Source organism: Spodoptera frugiperda, chromosome 23 (assembly GCF_023101765.2).
Source record: "Spodoptera frugiperda isolate SF20-4 chromosome 23, AGI-APGP_CSIRO_Sfru_2.0, whole genome shotgun sequence".
NCBI classification, from domain to species: Eukaryota; Metazoa; Arthropoda; class Insecta; order Lepidoptera; family Noctuidae; genus Spodoptera; species Spodoptera frugiperda.
Window position 1 is genome coordinate 6,640,745 of NC_064234.1, and position 18,322 is coordinate 6,659,066.

Below are 18,322 nucleotides of genomic sequence, written 5' to 3' on the forward strand. Positions count from 1 at the left end.
ATTGTACCTGCTTATGTGAAGACTTTATACAAAAAATCAAAATTGATCTTTTGTTTCTAGAAATTGAAGATAAGCCGCTTTGGTCTTATTTCTAGAAAGAAAATGAAGAGACACAAACACACTGTAATTGGTTAATAACAGGAAATGACTTATACACACCAGTCGACAGGGACTAGAGTCCACAGCCAGTGGAACATATCAGTTATTGTACAAATTTTGCTTCTCCTGTGCTCAGCACATGGTACATTTTCCTTTGACGTATAATCAGCATTTACTGCATTTTATGTGTAGGATGAAATTGACATAGGTACCAAGAAACCCTGGGAATGCCAACCCAGGAGTACGCATTTACTTGCTTCTCAATTGATAAATTGATTCTGTTAAATTTAAAGAGACCCATTAGTATATTTTCCTGGTTTTGAATGCATTTATTCAAAATCTTTAAAACACAAACAATACAAAAGGAACTCAAACGACTTTATTAATACAAAGATTGTAGAGATATCGTATCTACCACGTCATTCGATTATCTTCTCTATAAACAACACTTGGAGTGATAAATACAATCAGAAATCAATTAAGATTCTTGTCCAGTAGTTCTCATCTTGAAGTAAACAGCAGACCATCGCTAGACCAAAAGAAGGTTTCTATTTTTGTGGAAGAAACGAGTACTTACTTACTTAAAATGATTTTATTCATTACGTTCTTAAGTTTTCTCGTCAGCACTTGTATCGCCAGGCCAAATATTGAAGCCGTGCCACAGAATGTGGTGACTGTACCCCCAAATTGTCCTGAAGGACAAGAGTGGGTTAATGGGCAATGCCGAGAAGTTTGGAAAGTTACAGCTGCACCCGCAAACATAGTCACGGTGCCAATAAACTGCCCGCCTGGACAATCATTAGTTAATGGCCAGTGTCGTGAAATATGGATCAAAACACTGATTGACGGCTTCTTCAGGTAAATTATTCGCTACAATTAATATTTTTATTTTTTTAACAATCATTTTGAGTCTTATAATGTAGAACACGAGACAGAAATCTTGCACGGTGTTTATAAATTGGTACCACATGATGGAGATAAGATAGGAGTAAAGTTATCGTAGAAACATACAAAAGATGAAGGCACCGGTATTGTACCATTATCGACTTGACATTGTTTCCTTTATACTTCCTATGGTATTTCTATAGATACGATGAAATAAGGTATATTAAAATCCAATACCTACCACAAAACATAAGAACCAGGTAATCTGATGTCGGTGAACCCGTAATACCTATATGTCCGTTTTGATTCTGACCATAATTTTTCTGCGACGGTACCTGTTCATTTTTTACTCATTTAGGTACTTCCAATAATTTTAATATAGTTGTTATATGAGATTAAAAAAAAAGGCAAAAGAAGTCATACTCATAGACCTAAGCTAAACCTAGTTGGATTCAAATGAGACGACGCAATTATAACAAAAAAAGAATCACGCAAATTGGAAAACATTTTATTATGAAATCCTTCAACAAAAGGTGAAATGCTGAATCGTTAAGGAATTCTCTCGACTATCTTTCGACTTCATCATTAGATACGTTTTAAATATCACGTATGGCCATCATTGCTGCAAAGTTCTCAGTAAGGATAAGTGCAGTACCTAAGTAGTTGAGGAGTTCCCCCGACTGTCTTTTAGCTCCGTCATCTAATCTAGACCTTCATTAATTTGTAGTGCTTCAGAAAAGGTATCTATTACTAAAACATTAACAAACGCATTAGCCATCTTTACGATATTCGAATGTTTCCCTTTATTTCCCTGAGAACCGAAGTCCCATTGTCACCAAGTTAGGATCAGGGACTTCTTCGGGAGTACAGGCATTAGGCTTTATGGCTTTTCGTGCCACAAGATAGGCAAGTAGCTGATGTTTTAGTTCTTCCAAATCTCAAGTTTGGAATGTTTGATCATATAAGCGTTTTCATACTTAATAGGCTTTGTTTATGGCGTAGCCTAAGTCATAGCAGGTGCAGATATCTTCTATATTCCAGACATCTCATAAATGTAGGTAGATAAAAGATACCTACATATATCAAAGGTATCCAAAATAACACAGTCTTAGCAGTAGCGATAAATTGTATAACTATTAATTATCTAAGTAAATCAATATTTACAATGAAACGATAAGACAAACAAATAAGGAAAATTAATTGTTTAATTTTCCTACTTTAAGGGAATTCCCAAATTTCTTTATGAGCTTACAATCATTCGGAAACTTTAGCTTAAGCGTACCTAAACATTTTGAGCTGCGCATTACGTAGAGGTTTCCCTGAGTTCCAGCTCGAAAAGCAGACGTAGAAACGGTATGATTTTTTTTAGTCAATAAGAGTCCGACATTCACCTTAACCAAGGTGGGAGATGTCATTGGATAATTTAACCCCGGTAAAAAAAGAAGCGTAAACAATTCTGACTAATTAATAGGGTAGTTGACAGAGTATAACATTATAAAATGTAATCAGTCCACTAGTTACATAATGAAAAAATATTGGACACGTAATTTTTATTTTGTCATACCTAATATTAAGGTTACAATAAGAGTTCCTACTCTTATTGTCATGGTATGGTCAAACGATATTTGAAATCAATATATTGTCAAAAGTATTTCATTTTCTAAGAAGAGAAAAATATGTGTCTAATGTTTTAACTTAATCTACCACTCTACCAGAGGGTCATTAAAATAAGAGATTGGTATTTTACGGAATGTGTTTGGGTTTTTCGTAGCCATATTCTATCTTCAATCAGTATATACCTAAAAACACCTACATCTGCCTACAAATCCGACCACTACCACCGACTTTAACCGTTCAATCGTTAATTACGAATGCGTAATAAGTAGTAACCTTTATGACGTAATAAGTCAGAAGACAATGACGAATAACTACGCCGCACGGCTTCGATACGATCATAATGGGGTACGGATTACCCTATCTTCTGACAACCCTACGAATATGTTAAAAACTACACAATATCCTTAATAACAAGTTCAGTGTATCTTTATTGTTTGTTTGTTGATATTTTTCAGAGATCTCGCACCACAAAATGTAGTGACTGTTCCACCTAACTGCCGTCCCGGGCAGCAGTGGGTCAATGGTTCCTGTCGCGACGTGTGGAAAAGTGGAACTGACAGCAAAAACGTAATCACGGTTCCTACCAATTGCCCTGATGGACAAGTATTTATCAATATGCAATGCCGTGAAGTGTGGAGAAGGTAAGGTATGATTTGTAAATTACTTTGTTGAATTTCAGGTCTTTGTACCGCAAAGAAGGCGCATCAACTGGCCGCTGCGTAGTGTATTGTGGGTACGATTACGCCACGGAAAATGTTTTTGATCAACAAATAGTTATTCAGAATCTGAGTGTAATATGTAGGATGTGTAGGCATGTTATATTTGTTGTGTGTATGTTTTACACACTGAAGGTGGCAGCCGTGTTTTTGCACACTAAATGGCGCTAGTGTGAACCTCAAATTTTTTGTTCAATTAGCTGCATTGATTTGACAAAAAGCCCTCTAGCTCCATTTGCACCATCTGGTAACCAAAAACACGGTACCCCCATTAAGATCGCAAGACAGGGAGCTACTCGACGCAAGTCGCTTTTTTCCGGCCTATCTGAAAGTCATTGGAAGAGACATGTGTTCAGTCTTGTGACAGATGATGATGATAGATACGCTCCCATGACAAAGGAGAAAATTCTAGTGTGAGGGCACCAAAATTTAAGCTTTTTTCGTTTACCTAGTTATGTTGCCATGTTCAATTAATATTTATTATAAATCGATTCATTGATTTGATAATGTGTTTATTATTTATTAATCAATATGTATTTTTTTTGTTTATTAGGTACTTTGTTACCTATAAATTTATCTTAAAAATTACGTGTGTAAGAGAGATAACATGAAATAGAATTTCTAAGAACACCTCTGGTAGATACTATGGCTTCAAATGCACATTGTATGCACTAAAAGTATTTTGTACCTACCTACATAATACATATGAATCACTAAATTAGGTATATTAACAAAATCTTAATTATCCCCTTCAATTAACCTAGATGTAAAAGATTGTAATTGCGATATGCCTATAGTTCATTGACCGAACGTCCCGTATTAACTGATTAACAAATATCGATGTGATTCGCAAATAATTATTTTTATTGAGGCTTTCATATACACTTGCTCAGACTTCCCTTACCAACTAGCTCTTCTGCAATAATGGTACTTAGATTATTCTCCCAAAATCGACACGAACTTCATTAGAGCCCACGAGCCTGATTGAGTCATAATATAAATAAATGTGACCAACTAATTTATCACTTTGTTTTTCAGTGCACTGAATTTGGAGAATGCAGAAAATCAACTTAAGGTAGTTGAAATCCAAGACCAAAATGATGGCAACAGAAACGTAATAACCGTACCAAACCAGTGCCCCAGTGGCTATAGGCCTGACGCTCTTGGAAATTGTCGCCCAATATGGAGTATAAACCTTGAAAAATTACTTTAAATAAGTACCTAACTACCTACCGTTTTTGACTAATAATTAATAAACTCTTAATTCTGTTTTTCATTTACTTTCATTTGTTTTTTTTTTGTCCCTTGTCCCTTTATCCGAACATGTTTGCTCTTCATTGGGCATGCCCTTGCCCAATAATATACCTATGCATCCTAGTTAGTATTATGTTACATTACGCCTTTATTTCCCGGAGGGCTGAGTGTAAGGGTAAGCTAAATTATTACAATTAATCTACCTATATGATATATTTAATAACTATCAAAAATATTGAAGTTGTAAAATCTAATACGTAGATAATACTTTGCCAAAACTGTTATATAAACCTGAAATGAACGTAGAACTGAAACTTATTCGTATTAGCGAAACACGACTATTATAATAGAACTAGATACAGCTATTTATTACGCTTACTTACACCACGAAAATTAAATAATATGATTTTGAAAATTAGGGATCCAAATGTTGAGTATCCAACCTATCTTTATTTTAAAACATAAAAACATACAAGATACGCGCGAAATAACATTACAGTTTGCCGAAATTTTACATCCGATTCTTATAGGATTTACACCTACTCGTCCCACTTTTTTGTTCAAAATTGCCAGTTCATATTTTAAAGATCGATCATATAATAATATGTAGTAGGAAAATAGCTTTATAAAAATCGACTATTGACTCAAATGGAAGGAACAGAATAGAAAATGACAGTAGTTTTAGTATGACAGCAATGTTTTAGGGACATCCCTAGCCAATGCCAAATTGCCAACTAACCACTAACTTGTGATGAATATTTTATTAGAAATGTATATTTGAATACGGTTCAATGATTAGTATCGGGCAAAATTTGTACTTCGTCGTACATTGCAAATGCAGAAATAATGGCTCGTTATTATTTTCAGTGAAAAGGTTTTATAAATGAGTCATAGATGATGAACAGTTTGAACTCCTTGTAAAGTTGCTAAAAAGTTTTGAAAAATGTCTGAACGAAGAGGCACTAAAGCTCTGGAGTTGTGGTGTAAGCGGCTAGTTAAAGATTGCCCTGAAGTGCATATAGATAATATGACAACATCCTGGAGAAATGGCATAGCATTTTGTGCATTGGTTCATCATTTTAGACCTGATTTAATGTAAGTACTTATACCTCTAAACAAATAAACAAGTCATAACTTCATTTCAGGCCCTGTAAATGGATTTAAAACGTAACAATTATAGTACTTATGAAAGTAAACTTTTAATACATTATTTTCAGTGATATGTCCAAGTTGAATCCTGAAAATATATATGAAAATAATAAACTGGCTTATAGTGTTGCTGAAAAGCACTTAGGTATTCCTGCTCTATTAGACCCTGAGGACATGGTAGAAAACGATGTGCCAGATAGGTTGTCAATATTAACTTATTTGTCCCAGTTTTATCAGCGACTAGGACACACAGGTAAGTTCTAAAATCTGAATGTTGTTCACTTAAATTTTATTAAAATTAAGGAATTATGGGAGATAGTTACCATATTCTTGAATTATATTTTTTTCAGTGAATACAAAAGTATCTGAAAGTGAGGCCAAGGTATCACCTCAAACAGCCAGCACGGAATCCGCAGTTAGTATGACAATAGTTAATGTATACTTTCTTAACTTTAACTTTCTAGATGTGTGCAATGTTTGCGATGAATCTGTTTTCTGTTCTCCCTAATACTTTCTACCTTAACACCTATCTTTATACTACTTTGTAGGCACCAATAAGGTTTGGCAAGACTGGTCTAGACAAATGTGCAGCATGTGGCCTGCCTGTGTACCTTGCTCAGCGTCTACTCGTATCTCACAAACTGTACCACAGAAGATGTTTCCGTTGTTCTAAGTGCTCTGGACATCTAAACCCTAAGAATTTCGAGATAGTCGAAGGATCTGAATTTACCTGTGATAGTTGTAAAAATGAAAAGACTTTATCAAAATATCTTAATAATAATGATCATGATCAAATGGGAATGCTGGCATTCACTGACACCGTGAATGAGACCAAATCAGTCTCAAATGAGGAGTCAGTTATTCCTAAAAACAAACCAAGACCACAGTCTATTTTGGGTGAGTGCTTCATTTTAATTATGCTAAATCCATTAATTAAACCGTGTTCTATATAAATGTCAATAACATAAACAAAGTCATAAATAAACATAATCTTATCAAATTCATGTAATATGCTACTGTTGCTAATTATGTTGTTATACAACACAATCAACATGGTTGAATAGTTAACAGGATTAGTTTGGAGTTACGAAATTGATAACATTTCCGGAACATTTGCTAATTTCTGTTCTGCATCATGTTCTCTCTTTGTTGACTACGAACTGAATGCTCCTTTCAATATCTTGAATGTTTTCTTATTGCGCAACAAGACTATTAGTTTAACTTGTGGATAAGAACATTTTAATATTTTTAATCACTGGATGTAAATCTATGCTTTTGTTATGTTTGTCATGTGTATGTCCATTTTCTTATTAATTATTCATGATATTGTTTTAATATTATTATAACCAGTTATTAATTAAACTATGTGTCATTTTGTAGACAAAATTAACATGTTCGAAAAAAATATAGAAAAAGATACTAATATTGAATACAAAATCTCAAATATTTCTTTAAAAGACAATAGTATTAGTAAATCTGAAGAACTTAGCACTACTAGTAGATCTCACTGTGAAACAGACACGCAACCGGAATTGATAAGCACGACTACTAAAATGGAAGATGACATGACGATATTAAGCAATAATATGCCAGAGAAAGTGTATAAAAGTAACATGGACAAGTTTAATTTTCTACAAACACAACTAGCGGAAGACGTTAGAAATGATGATAATACTATAGAAACTGTAGATGTAATCAAAACAAGTAACAAAGACAAAGACTGCGTTAATACAATTGACCATAATACAATTAGTGTAGAGGACATTAACGATGCAAGCAGTACTGTACATACAGAGACCAGCAATGTAACAGATGATAACAGAATAGCCAACAGCTCATCCACAGCTGTGGACCAACCACCTCCAATACCACAACAACCCCCAGAAACGCAACCAGACCAAGAAATAAGTATAAGTGTTCCTCCAAGAAGAAAGAAACAGAATGCTTTAGAGAAAGCTTTAGCCTCTGCTATGAAAAAGGAACAAGAATCTAAGTTGGAGAGCAAGGAGTATCCTGACCATCTGAATCCCTTCTCGGATGATGATGAAGAAGAGGTATAGTACCCTACTATCATTTTAATTATTAAATATTTCTTAATTGGATGTAATAATTTGTCCTTTTCTTTTTGCTTTCAAGGAAGTTGCCCCTTCAACTAAAAAAGTCAGTACAAATCCTTTTGGTAGCAGCGACGAAGAAGACGATGATGTGCCACCCATTCCACAAGCTCCTAAACCTGAGATAGGTACACCAGTGTAAGTATTATAGATTTTTAATACCAACCAACATGTGATATAAACACTTTATACCATTTCTATGAGTATGTTAGAAAGATAAAACGTAAGTCGGAAATAGCCTATCAAATCTCATAGCTATCAAATCAGACATTATCACATTCAAACAAAAAATTCTTTACATTTTTCGTAGATATAACTTATAAACATTCGTTTTCCAAGGTTGTAGAATATTTTAGATAGGTACATAATATGTGCTTACAATTTTCTTATCCTATACTACCTACTTAGATAGAGATTATCACAAATCTTGCCCAATCTGTTAGAACAAGACTTTTGGATTATCGGAAAATTAACGGAATAAATCAATTTGTAATGTCGTAACAACGGTAAATAAGTACAATACGTTTACGACTACATGGCATGTAGTTGGTCTCAATACAACAAAAGAACAATATGAAGGTCTTTACATTATATCAAAGGCTGTTCGTTACACAGCGCATGTTGCAGTCGCCCGTGATAAACGGAAATTTATTACGAACTTAGATTATTTCATACTATGTCGGAACTCGGAACATTCAACCTAATTAATTTTGTAACCAACTAGCTATTTGTAATGTATTTATCATCTAATCAATTGCATAAACGTTTAACCGTAATAGCTACAGTAACTACATTATACAGATGTTATAAATGGAATGAATATTTTTTTATTGCAGAAAGAGACTTATTGCAGTCAATCCATTTTGGTCCGATGGAGAAGAACCTTCGTCAGATGAAGAGGACACACACAGTAAGAGGTAAAAGGAATACACCACACATCTACGCATTTATATTTAAGCTTTATAGGCATACATGGGTGGTGCTGATCGCTTAATAATTGCCGTCTGGTTTTACCACAATTACAATAGAAAACCTACTTTTTCCTTAAGATAGACTTAAGTAATTACAATGTATAAATTACTGTAACACTAATAATTCATTATGTTTCTTCCAGTTCAATGTATAGATCTTCAATGGCAACAAGCACTCCGAATCTCCCTGGAAGTACGCCCCGGCGGAAGAAGGGCAAGGCGCCGCCGCCGCCCCCAGCGATCTCCATCACGGAAGCGCCGCGACTACACAACCCGGCGCTTACCAACTCCATGGACGATGTCGCAAGCATATCCTCTTTGAGCTCATACAACTCCACCATAAACTCTGACCAAGTGAGTGGTTTTCTTTTCTTTTATTTGTAACTAACTCCTTTTGATCCCTGAATGTGTAAGCAGAGGAGGCTACTCAATACCCCTCCACTTTTCACAAGTTATATTAAAAGCCTCATGTAGTACAATAAAGAGGTTGACCATTTTGCTATACAAATCCAGACTCCGGGTTATTACCTAATATTTTCTCTCTCTTCTCAAAACCTCAATAATACTATACTCGTTCCGGGAATCGAACGCACGAGCTCTGGTTCGGTAACCGGGTTTGGTGATCACTCAACCGACCATAAAATGATATTATCACGCTTCACTTATTAAATATCTCTTTGACTACGTGATCAATTTATCTTTACCGGTTTCATTATGATTATTACGACACAGATGTTTGCGAAACAATGCTTATTGTGAATTGTAATAAATGCGTGCGAAATTAAATGCAATATTACAATATTTTTATATTGTTAATACGTTTACGTACAATCTAAAATGTATCATAAACGTAATGTTTTTTATTCAAGGTCGGCTATTGATATTTGCTTATTTTCTTATAGAAATCGATTGGTAAGTCTACGCCAATTCTAAAGAAGAGGCGGCCTGCACCGACTCCACCGGACAGTTTGTCAACATTGTCAGGAGGATGCGGTTCTTTAGAGAAAGGCATCAACAATTCTGGCACGAGGAGCATCAATTCCGAAGGTATGACATAACACCACATATCTACGGTAGTTAGTCTACATAACAGTAATTGAAAATATGTGGTCCCACACTAGGATTTCGCTCTGTACGGATGCGTTAAGCCAATTGTATCACACTCAAACCCTGAATAACAATTTGTGAATCCCAGAATAAATATTGTTTCATGGAGAATAAATATTGGTTCGTCGTCGAGCTAATATGCTAACCTCACAATATCAATATTATTGCATATACATATTTGAATAATAATATTGATGATATTTTATAACTTACATAAGAAATTAATAAAATTTTAGGTGGACGAAAGACTAAGGGTCCTGCACCAGGGTTACCACTGCCAGAACGCCGAGAAGTGAAGCTACAAATGTCGCCGGAAGAATTACAAGTACAATTAGATCTATTGGAGACACAGCAACTTGGCCTCGAGCGGCAGGGCGTGCTCATAGAACGGATGATACGCGACAAGTGTGAGGGTAAACATGATCAAGCACATTTATTTCCATTCGGCACCCACTCTCTCTATAACTCTGTAAATATACGTAATCTATAGTCCTCAAACGGCCGAAATTAATAACTGATCCTAATCGATCTCGGTTTTTGACAGGAACTCCATAAAATACCGTCAAAAAATTATCTTAATCCTAAGATTTTGGGCATCCGTATTTAATTTCGGCCGTACATTTTATTGGAGTTGCAATAAATACGCTCAATTTTTTAAAGATTAATTAATATCTACTTCCTCTAGTACTTAATTTAATTGGTATGTCTATCGCTATCTTGTAAGTATCCGTCTTTGAACAGTATCTACAAGCATGCTCTTGATAAACAATGCACGTGTCCATTGCAGGTGACGAAGCTGAAACGGTGCCACAAGAGGAAGTCGAAGATTTAGTCATTCAACTGTGTGAACTAGTCAATGAGAAAAACGACTTGTTCAGAAAGCAAACTGAATTGATGTACATGTAAGTAACACGTGATGGTATAGAGGGCTCCATAGATTACATAATGGAGTTTGTTTACTTATAAATCAACCCTTAATGTTATATTTATAAAGTATATTTTACGTTAACGAAATTGCCTCTTGTGTCACAAAACACATTCTTTTTTATTACACATGTCCTCTTCAAATGATCTGTTTCAAAACAACATACATTTAAGTATGTCTTAAGAGTAGGTTAATATTTAAAATGTTTTACACCTGATTCCCACAGTCGTGTCGTGAGAGAATATACGGTTAATAAGACAATAAACAATAAAAATTTTAATGTCTCTGATACATGTTGGTACAAAATAGATGTCATAAATTTACTTGGAAGGAACACAAATACTTTTATTATATGGGCTACAATATGAACAGTCGCAATTCCGTGACTGTCCACTATTGTATTACGGACCTCCTTTATATTAGAATGTTAAAAAGGTTCGAGTTTATTACAGCAGAGCACTGCCACCCACCCTGTGCCAAATATGTAGACTGTTAGAGAGTTGTCAGCTACCATGACGCCTGCGGGAAGCGTGATGATAATAATATGTAAATGTATTCTCATCTGCCGCAACCACACATCTTATTATATGAATGAAGTACAAATAATACAATTTTGTCTGTTTTCTATTCCAGACGACGACAACAACGGTTGGAACAAGAGCAAGCTGACATTGAACATGAAATACGGGTCATTCAATCACGACCGGCCGTTAACCGCATTGATGCGGATAAGGTAAAGTATCAATTCTATTGTTCACATGCTTTATGCATATCAAAGCTAATCCTAGGAAATAATAAAATTTAACCGATACATATTAGGTATATGACTCAGAAGGGACGCGTAATATATCACTAATTCCTCCCTTCCTTAGTTGCTCTATGTAATTAAAATTACATAAATAACGTCACGCCTTTTAATCCCCGAAGGGGTAGGAAGGGGTGCCACACATTTTACCTATCGTTTGTTATGAGCCCCATATAATAGGGGTGATTTTATTGCCATATTAGATCATCATTTATCGATCTTTCATTTCATTACAGGCCCGAGAAGAAAAATTGGTTTTACGCCTTGTGGAAATAGTTCGCATGCGTGACGAATTAGTTCAGCAAATTGACGCAGAACGTCGTCGCGAACGTCAAGAAGATTTAGCTATTGCGGCTTCCATTGCCAATAAGAGAGGTATGCTATATTAATATTACAATTTGTTATTTGCCATAGGGAAAGACATGATACTTCAGTTGAAAATAGCATTCACACGGAATTAAAAGTCGCGGGTTAGACTCCTTGTAAAATGTATTTTTACGAAACTTATTTATTTTTAAACCTGTCCATATTATTTTATTGCGTAAGTTTATAATTTATCGTATTTTTACATTTTCAGCCCAAAGAAATAGTGAATCAAACAGTTCATCTATGAAATCAGTTGAAGTAATACCAACTCCAAAAAAAAGTAAGGTAAAGGACAAAGTTAAAAAACAACTGAAGAAAGCAAAACATACATTAATTTCTAAAAAGAAAGAAGATTCAAGTGATCACAAGGAAGCGAAAGAAAAAGATAAAGAGAAAAGAGTAAAATGATAGTATTGATGAGTTCTGGACACATTAATTTTATTATAATTTTCATCCAAATTAAATCATTTTTGGCATGAATAAGTTATGTTTCGTTATAAGCATGTAGCACGTACTTATACGTAAGACTGAAACATTCCACTAATTATATTATACATTTTATTTATACACATTAAAACATTTGAAAAGTTATTTATATCCAACTCAAAGTTGATTTACAAGAACAAGTTATCATTTCAAAAATTGAAATGTGGAAATTACGTGCCAGAATTTAGATGTGTAGAAAGTTATCTTAAGAATTGATCTGTTGACTATCTTTAGTTGTGCCAGCTATGTAAGTACTGGAATATGCATAATGATAGGAAATATAATTATTAGTAGTCAATTAGCAACTGCACAGTGCATAAAGGATGACAAAATGCACCAAAATTATTTTAAGTTATATTCGAATTGATCGCATAATTACTAACAAGTGCCTAAATTATTTGTATTATTAGAAATGCTTTAAGTATTAAAATTAATAAAAACATTTTATTTTTTATTTTTTTTTGAAACAGGCAATATGATATTATATATTTTTTATTTTTATTACTGTTAAGTTTTGCAATGTATAGTTTCAGATTAAGTAATATAATAACTGTACTTAAGAATACTATTCAATCGGCAGTGGAAGTTTGAAGTGGAATAAAAAAATCGTCAGTATTATACTTACTCAATAACAGGCTACCTAAGTGCTATTTTTCATTTTTTTAAAGATTTATTAAAGAAAATAAAAGTTCATATAATAGAAAAATATATTTATTATCTATTAATGTGTAAATGTAGACAACAAATTTGGATACAATTCATTTAGTTACAATATTTTCAGAGTATAAAATATGTGACGTTCATTAGTACATTATCAGGCTTTAGTACAATTTTGTAAGTACTATCACATTTACTGGCTTTATATTGCGTTTATTAAGTGTCATTATAAGTTTGTACATCATCAATATCACTAGAGGCTTTACACGAAAACAGGAATTATTCACACATTTTATACATAGTACATACATACATATACAATTGTAACACTGTAACACAATCATTATTATTATTCCACCCATAAGTCCATGAGTACTATTGTTATATTATAGTCAATTCTAATACTCGTCTTCCGAATTATCGAAATACATATTATTATTATATATTTGTTGCGAATGCATCAAAAAATTCTTATTTTTACTTTTTATTGAATTATTAAACATATTTTTATAGTAGATTTACTAATAGCTAGTCTTTTGCGCCCACATTTCTTGATCGTTTATTTTGATACATTTTATTTTTTAATTTCGTTTTTAGTTTGTAGTATGACTAATTCATTGTAATAGAGATATTACGGACAGTACACTTTTTTATTCAGCTAACTAACAACACGATTTTTGTTTGGCGAAATAGCACAAAAACATTGATTTTATTCTAATGCACAACAAATAACAATAAAAATTGAGTCCCAGTTGAAACGAATTTTATTAAAAGGCCCTACTCCTTACTCCTGGTTAACTTTGACTTAGACTTCAGAGTTTAAATATGGTTAAAAGTAACACAAACCAACTTATTTCCTCAAAATCTTTTATTGCAGTTTCTTATTGTCACAACTGAGTAAAGTGAGTACACGATCTAAGTATCAAGGTGCAGCATTCCATAACCCCACATTACACTGCTACTATAAAATATAGTCCATTTAATTCAGTGGTTCCCAAACAGTGGTCGGTGGATCTCCAGTGATCCACAGAAGGCTTTATGGTCCGTGAAATAAGAAAGATACACAAGACAATAATATTAAATTATCACAGTTAAAACTCAAATAAATTTTATGTGACAACTAAGAGGATCAACTGGTTTCAATTATCAGACTCACTATTTTCATGAGGAAATGTTATGTGGGACCACATGAAAAAAAGTAATAGTGGTTGATCTAGAAACGGTTGGGAACCTCTGATTTAATAGATCTGATTCAATCAGTTAAAAAATACTAAAATATAATTTTATTATATTACATTGTGATGCCCTTCTGACATTATGATAGTGACATGACCACTGACACTTGGAATGCTGCATCTGATATCACTACATCATGTATGTGTAGTAAACAAAATAAATCCAATGCAACAATAATATGAACACCATAACTGAATAATAATTATGATTCGATTGATTATGCAGCCCTATTATAACATAAGTACAGTAAAAAGTCGGTAAAAATCATTCAACTATAATTAATTTAAAGATTTTATTATCTAAACTACATTTAATATTCACTTAATTTAAACCAAATCATTTATTTATTTTATGTTAGTCTATAATATTTCATTTATATAATGAAAAACAGGATTGGGCAGGTGGTAAAACTTCATACTTTAAAATGAAAATATTCATTCAATAAGTGTGTATGTAAACTTTCATATAACATTTACCACATATACATAAGAAAGTAAATGTCCTCACATTTAGTGCTTAGTGTGATATTTCTATAAATTGCACTGACCAATGACAAGAATGCATTCATCATCTAAATATTTATATATCTACAAACTAAAGAGAATCCATGTTAATACCCATTGGTATTATAAACAACACTGTAGATACATCTATGTATATGTACCATGTTATGTACAAATTCATTTGCTTTGCAGTACATTGGAGCTAACATCTTAAAAACAAAATAAATGGAGTACACTATTTCTAATATAAAATAATCCTACAATAAACACTATAAATCATCATCATCATCATGTGCATAATTATTGTCAATTTCAATGCGTAAGTTACTTTGTTTAGATTTACCTAATTTGTCTCTTAGGTCATCAGACTTCCCATGTTTCTTTGATTTCAAAATTTGTCGTAAATCATTATGATCACTTGTATTTCTAGTTCCAGTAGGTTTTCTATCTAACCTAGACCATACACTATTATTACTAGAATTAACTTTATGCACTCTACTCATGACATAACTATCCGAGTTATCTGACACTTCATCACTTGAAAAACTTTCATTATCTTCCACAGTTATTACTTTATCACCTAACCTTGACTGAATACCATGTTTTTTTCTATAAACAGTGTTCCTTCTAAACTTGTCAGATATGATTGTATGATCTCTTGGCTTGTAATTGCTGTGGGAGTTTTCTACTTCAATTGACAATGCAGAATATCCATCTGAATCTTTGGATAATTGGGATGCCTGCTTTCTCTTTCGCTTAGACTCTTCATCATCTGCATGCATTCTCATTCGAGGTGCCTTTGATTTAGTTTTCCATTCAGAATCTGAATCACTTGCCTCAGCTTCTTCATTGCTATAGTTGTCCCTAGTAGCTGGCCTTTTACCAAGGCGGCTAGCTAAACTTTTATTCTTGATTTTTACAATTTTATCTGGCTCTTCTACATCATCATCTTCATCATTATTGTACCTAGGCTTTCTTTGAAATACTTCTTGATGATCATAAACTCCCCAAGATTTACACAAGTCACCCCAAGGGTTCTTACTTACTGCATCCATATTTTGATCACCATATTCATCTGTAGTTTTACTATGAGCTTTCTTCTTGTTCATTTTCTTGTCTCCATTAGTAGCAAATCTCATTAAAATAAGATCTTTTTTAGGATGTGGCATACCTTCACGCCAATGATGATTTGGATTAGCAGCAAGCATTTCCTTCAAATTTGGATCTTTAATTTCACGAGAATGCACTAATAATGCCAAGGCTGCTGATATATGATCTTGGCAAACAATATTACCTGAAAATGAAATTAAAAATAGTTAGCACATAGTCTTTCTGTATAATTGGTATGGTAAATACCATTTGTTTAATACTATGGTAAATACAATTTGTTTAACTATTATAAAACTTACATGATACTTCATCAATCCATTCCAGAGATACAGGTTTGTAGTCTTCTAAATATTGAAATATTTCCTTTGTAGAGAGTCCATCAACTCCATGCAAATTGATTGCATCAAAACGAAAATGTCTCTCATTTCCACTTTCTATACCAAAATTGGAATAAAGTTCATCGATCTGCCTCTGTGTAATTACTCTATTTCCTGTAAGATTTAAACCAAATCTTTTTGCTCGTTCCTCTATCTTAGAGGCATCCACTTTTTCCAATTTTTCTACGATTAATCCTGCCTTGTCAGCTTTGTACACCTGGAAAACACCACAAAAATACCACATGCATTTTATTGATTTCATGAGTTCACATAATTTACTATAGAACATTAATTAAGTAAATGCTTTAATCAAATTATGATCAATAATAATTAATTTACTTACCAGTGTACAATCATCAGTGTATGAAATTGGTTCTTTTACATCATCAACCACCATTGCGTTATCATCACTCATTTCACCATCTTCTCTATCCATTTTGGAGGTTTGGATTTATATTACTTTTAACTTCTCGTAATTGCTTTAAATTTCTTATAATATTCTTCTATTTATAGTAAGTAACACGGAAAAACGACACAAATATTGTTGGACAACTGATCAACACAACACAGCCAAAGATAATGAAAAAAATAACCAAGAGCAAAGCAAAGAGCAGGCAAGCACCAGTGTTGCCAGCTAAAAAAAATGGACTACCGTGTTTGACAGGAAAAATTGCCGTGTTCTTTTGAGGAATATGGAGTGCTAGGGAGTGGAACTCCTTGCCGTAGTCTGTGTTTCCTGATGGGTATAACTTGGGTGTCTTCAAGGCCCGAGTGAATAGGTTGCTTATGGGCAGACGTGCTCCACCGTAGGCCGTATCATCACTTACCATCAGGTGAGATAGCGGCCAAACGTCGACCCATTAAATGTAAAAAAAAAAAAAAAAAAATATTTTTGAACGCCGTAGCAATATTAACGCCATATTTTCAACTTTTTAATTATTATAATGACCTTCACCATACTATGGAATACATTCTTTGGTTATTATCAATAATAATACGTTCACTTCGAATGTTATTGATTTATTCTTTTTTTTAGTGGATGAATTGCCGTACGGGAAATTGCTGTATATGTATTTTGATATCGCAATACATTTGTTGTCGTAGACCATAGATTATTGAAAATGATTCAATTACCGTAGCACACGGCAATTGCTGTACAATGGCAACATTAGCAAGCTCCTAGAATAGACATAGACTATAGAGCTAAAAAGTATCAAAACTTTATGCCTGTGCTCTATGCACAATAAAATTATTATTGTTGTGCTATTAATTTAGAATTTCTATTACTTAACTTTTTGGTTTATACAACATATTTTTTGTTATTTACCCACGAAAATATAGTGGAAACTTAAAATACCTTAAAACAGGGTTTATAGACAGTATAGATTAACAGGATTTGTGGTCCTGGGGCAAAACAAGTATAAGGAGTACTTTCAATACATAAAGTAAAAACAAAAAATTAAGATCTATTTTTAGTTTCAAAAAAATATTCATCGACTTACCGCTTACGCACATGAGATACTAGAATGTAGGCTTTGATTATATTTATGTTTAGATGGAATATCTGGTCACGAAAAACGTTTCAGAGTGTCATGTACACTACAAAATAAATACGTAAACAAAAAAGCATAATTTGTAAAAATAGTAACATGCCTATCTATAGAAAAGTAATTAATATTATTATTTTTGATCTAATCAATTGGCGCCATATTTTATCAGTGTTGCCAATATTTTTTTCAATGTTCCCTTCTCAACATCTTTTTCTTATAAAAAAATTAAATTATGAATAATTTTATTATTTAATGGATTGTACCTACTTACTCTTTAATGTAATTTACTCTATTCGACTCGACAATTTCTTTGAAGTGACTAAATTGACTTGGTTATATTTTTTGGTGGATAGTTTTTACTGAAGTAATATGTTCAATAATGTCTTCATAAGAAT

The 18,322-nt window shown here is 33.2% G+C and overlaps 3 protein-coding genes across 4 annotated transcripts; 2 read left to right on the plus strand and 1 right to left on the minus strand.

Moving 5' to 3' along the window:
• Positions 1–563: 563 nt before the first annotated feature.
• On the plus strand, positions 564–4,597 carry LOC126912179 (uncharacterized). Its single transcript, XM_050703059.1, has 3 exons — positions 564–957; positions 3,057–3,242; positions 4,356–4,597. Exons 1-3 carry the CDS (start codon positions 686–688, stop codon positions 4,528–4,530), a joined length of 633 nt encoding a protein of 210 aa, XP_050559016.1. The 5' UTR covers positions 564–685; the 3' UTR covers positions 4,531–4,597.
• Positions 4,598–5,273: 676 nt separating this feature from the next.
• LOC126912177 (MICAL-like protein 1) lies at positions 5,274–12,941 on the plus strand. Of its 2 annotated transcripts, none has more exons than XM_050703055.1 (14): positions 5,274–5,666; positions 5,789–5,973; positions 6,071–6,135; positions 6,269–6,617; positions 7,101–7,774; positions 7,857–7,972; positions 8,671–8,751; positions 8,949–9,159; positions 9,708–9,852; positions 10,149–10,325; positions 10,700–10,814; positions 11,471–11,570; positions 11,879–12,017; positions 12,220–12,941. In XM_050703055.1, exons 1-14 carry the CDS (start codon positions 5,515–5,517, stop codon positions 12,414–12,416), a joined length of 2,706 nt encoding a protein of 901 aa, XP_050559012.1. In that variant the 5' UTR covers positions 5,274–5,514; the 3' UTR covers positions 12,417–12,941. The 2 variants fall into 2 exon arrangements, with proteins under 2 accessions (XP_050559012.1, XP_050559014.1); XM_050703057.1 differs by having other exon boundaries at positions 10,149–10,319.
• Positions 12,942–13,189: 248 nt separating this feature from the next.
• Positions 13,190–17,015, minus strand: LOC118266595 (nuclear cap-binding protein subunit 3). The gene is made up of 3 exons (XM_035580035.2): positions 16,721–17,015; positions 16,300–16,594; positions 13,190–16,184 (listed from the first exon to the last, which is right to left on the minus strand). The coding sequence occupies exons 1-3, from the start codon at positions 16,811–16,813 to the stop codon at positions 15,160–15,162; spliced, it is 1,413 nt and encodes a 470-aa protein (XP_035435928.2). The 5' UTR covers positions 16,814–17,015; the 3' UTR covers positions 13,190–15,159.
• Between the last annotated feature and the right edge of the window lie 1,307 nt (positions 17,016–18,322).

What these genes read in the sequence shown, in the direction of transcription:
- LOC126912179 (XM_050703059.1), top strand. Translation starts at nt 686, where the DNA reads ATGATTTTATTCATTACGTTCTTAAGTTTTCTCGTCAGCACTTGTATC. An exon ending in CTGATTGACGGCTTCTTCAG is followed by an intron (nt 958 to 3,056) that starts GTAAATTATTCG and finishes GATATTTTTCAG; the next exon opens with AGATCTCGCACCACAAAATG. An exon ending in TGCCGTGAAGTGTGGAGAAG is followed by an intron (nt 3,243 to 4,355) that starts GTAAGGTATGAT and finishes TTTGTTTTTCAG; the next exon opens with TGCACTGAATTTGGAGAATG.
- LOC126912177 (XM_050703055.1), top strand. Translation starts at nt 5,515, where the DNA reads ATGTCTGAACGAAGAGGCACTAAAGCTCTGGAGTTGTGGTGTAAGCGG. An exon ending in TCAGCGACTAGGACACACAG is followed by an intron (nt 5,974 to 6,070) that starts GTAAGTTCTAAA and finishes TATTTTTTTCAG; the next exon opens with TGAATACAAAAGTATCTGAA. An exon ending in ACCGCATTGATGCGGATAAG is followed by an intron (nt 11,571 to 11,878) that starts GTAAAGTATCAA and finishes ATTTCATTACAG; the next exon opens with GCCCGAGAAGAAAAATTGGT.
- LOC118266595 (XM_035580035.2), bottom strand. Translation starts at nt 16,813, where the DNA reads ATGGATAGAGAAGATGGTGAAATGAGTGATGATAACGCAATGGTGGTT. An exon ending in ACACTGATGATTGTACACTG is followed by an intron (nt 16,595 to 16,720) that starts GTAAGTAAATTA and finishes GGTGTTTTCCAG; the next exon opens with GTGTACAAAGCTGACAAGGC. An exon ending in ATGGATTGATGAAGTATCAT is followed by an intron (nt 16,185 to 16,299) that starts GTAAGTTTTATA and finishes TTTCATTTTCAG; the next exon opens with GTAATATTGTTTGCCAAGAT.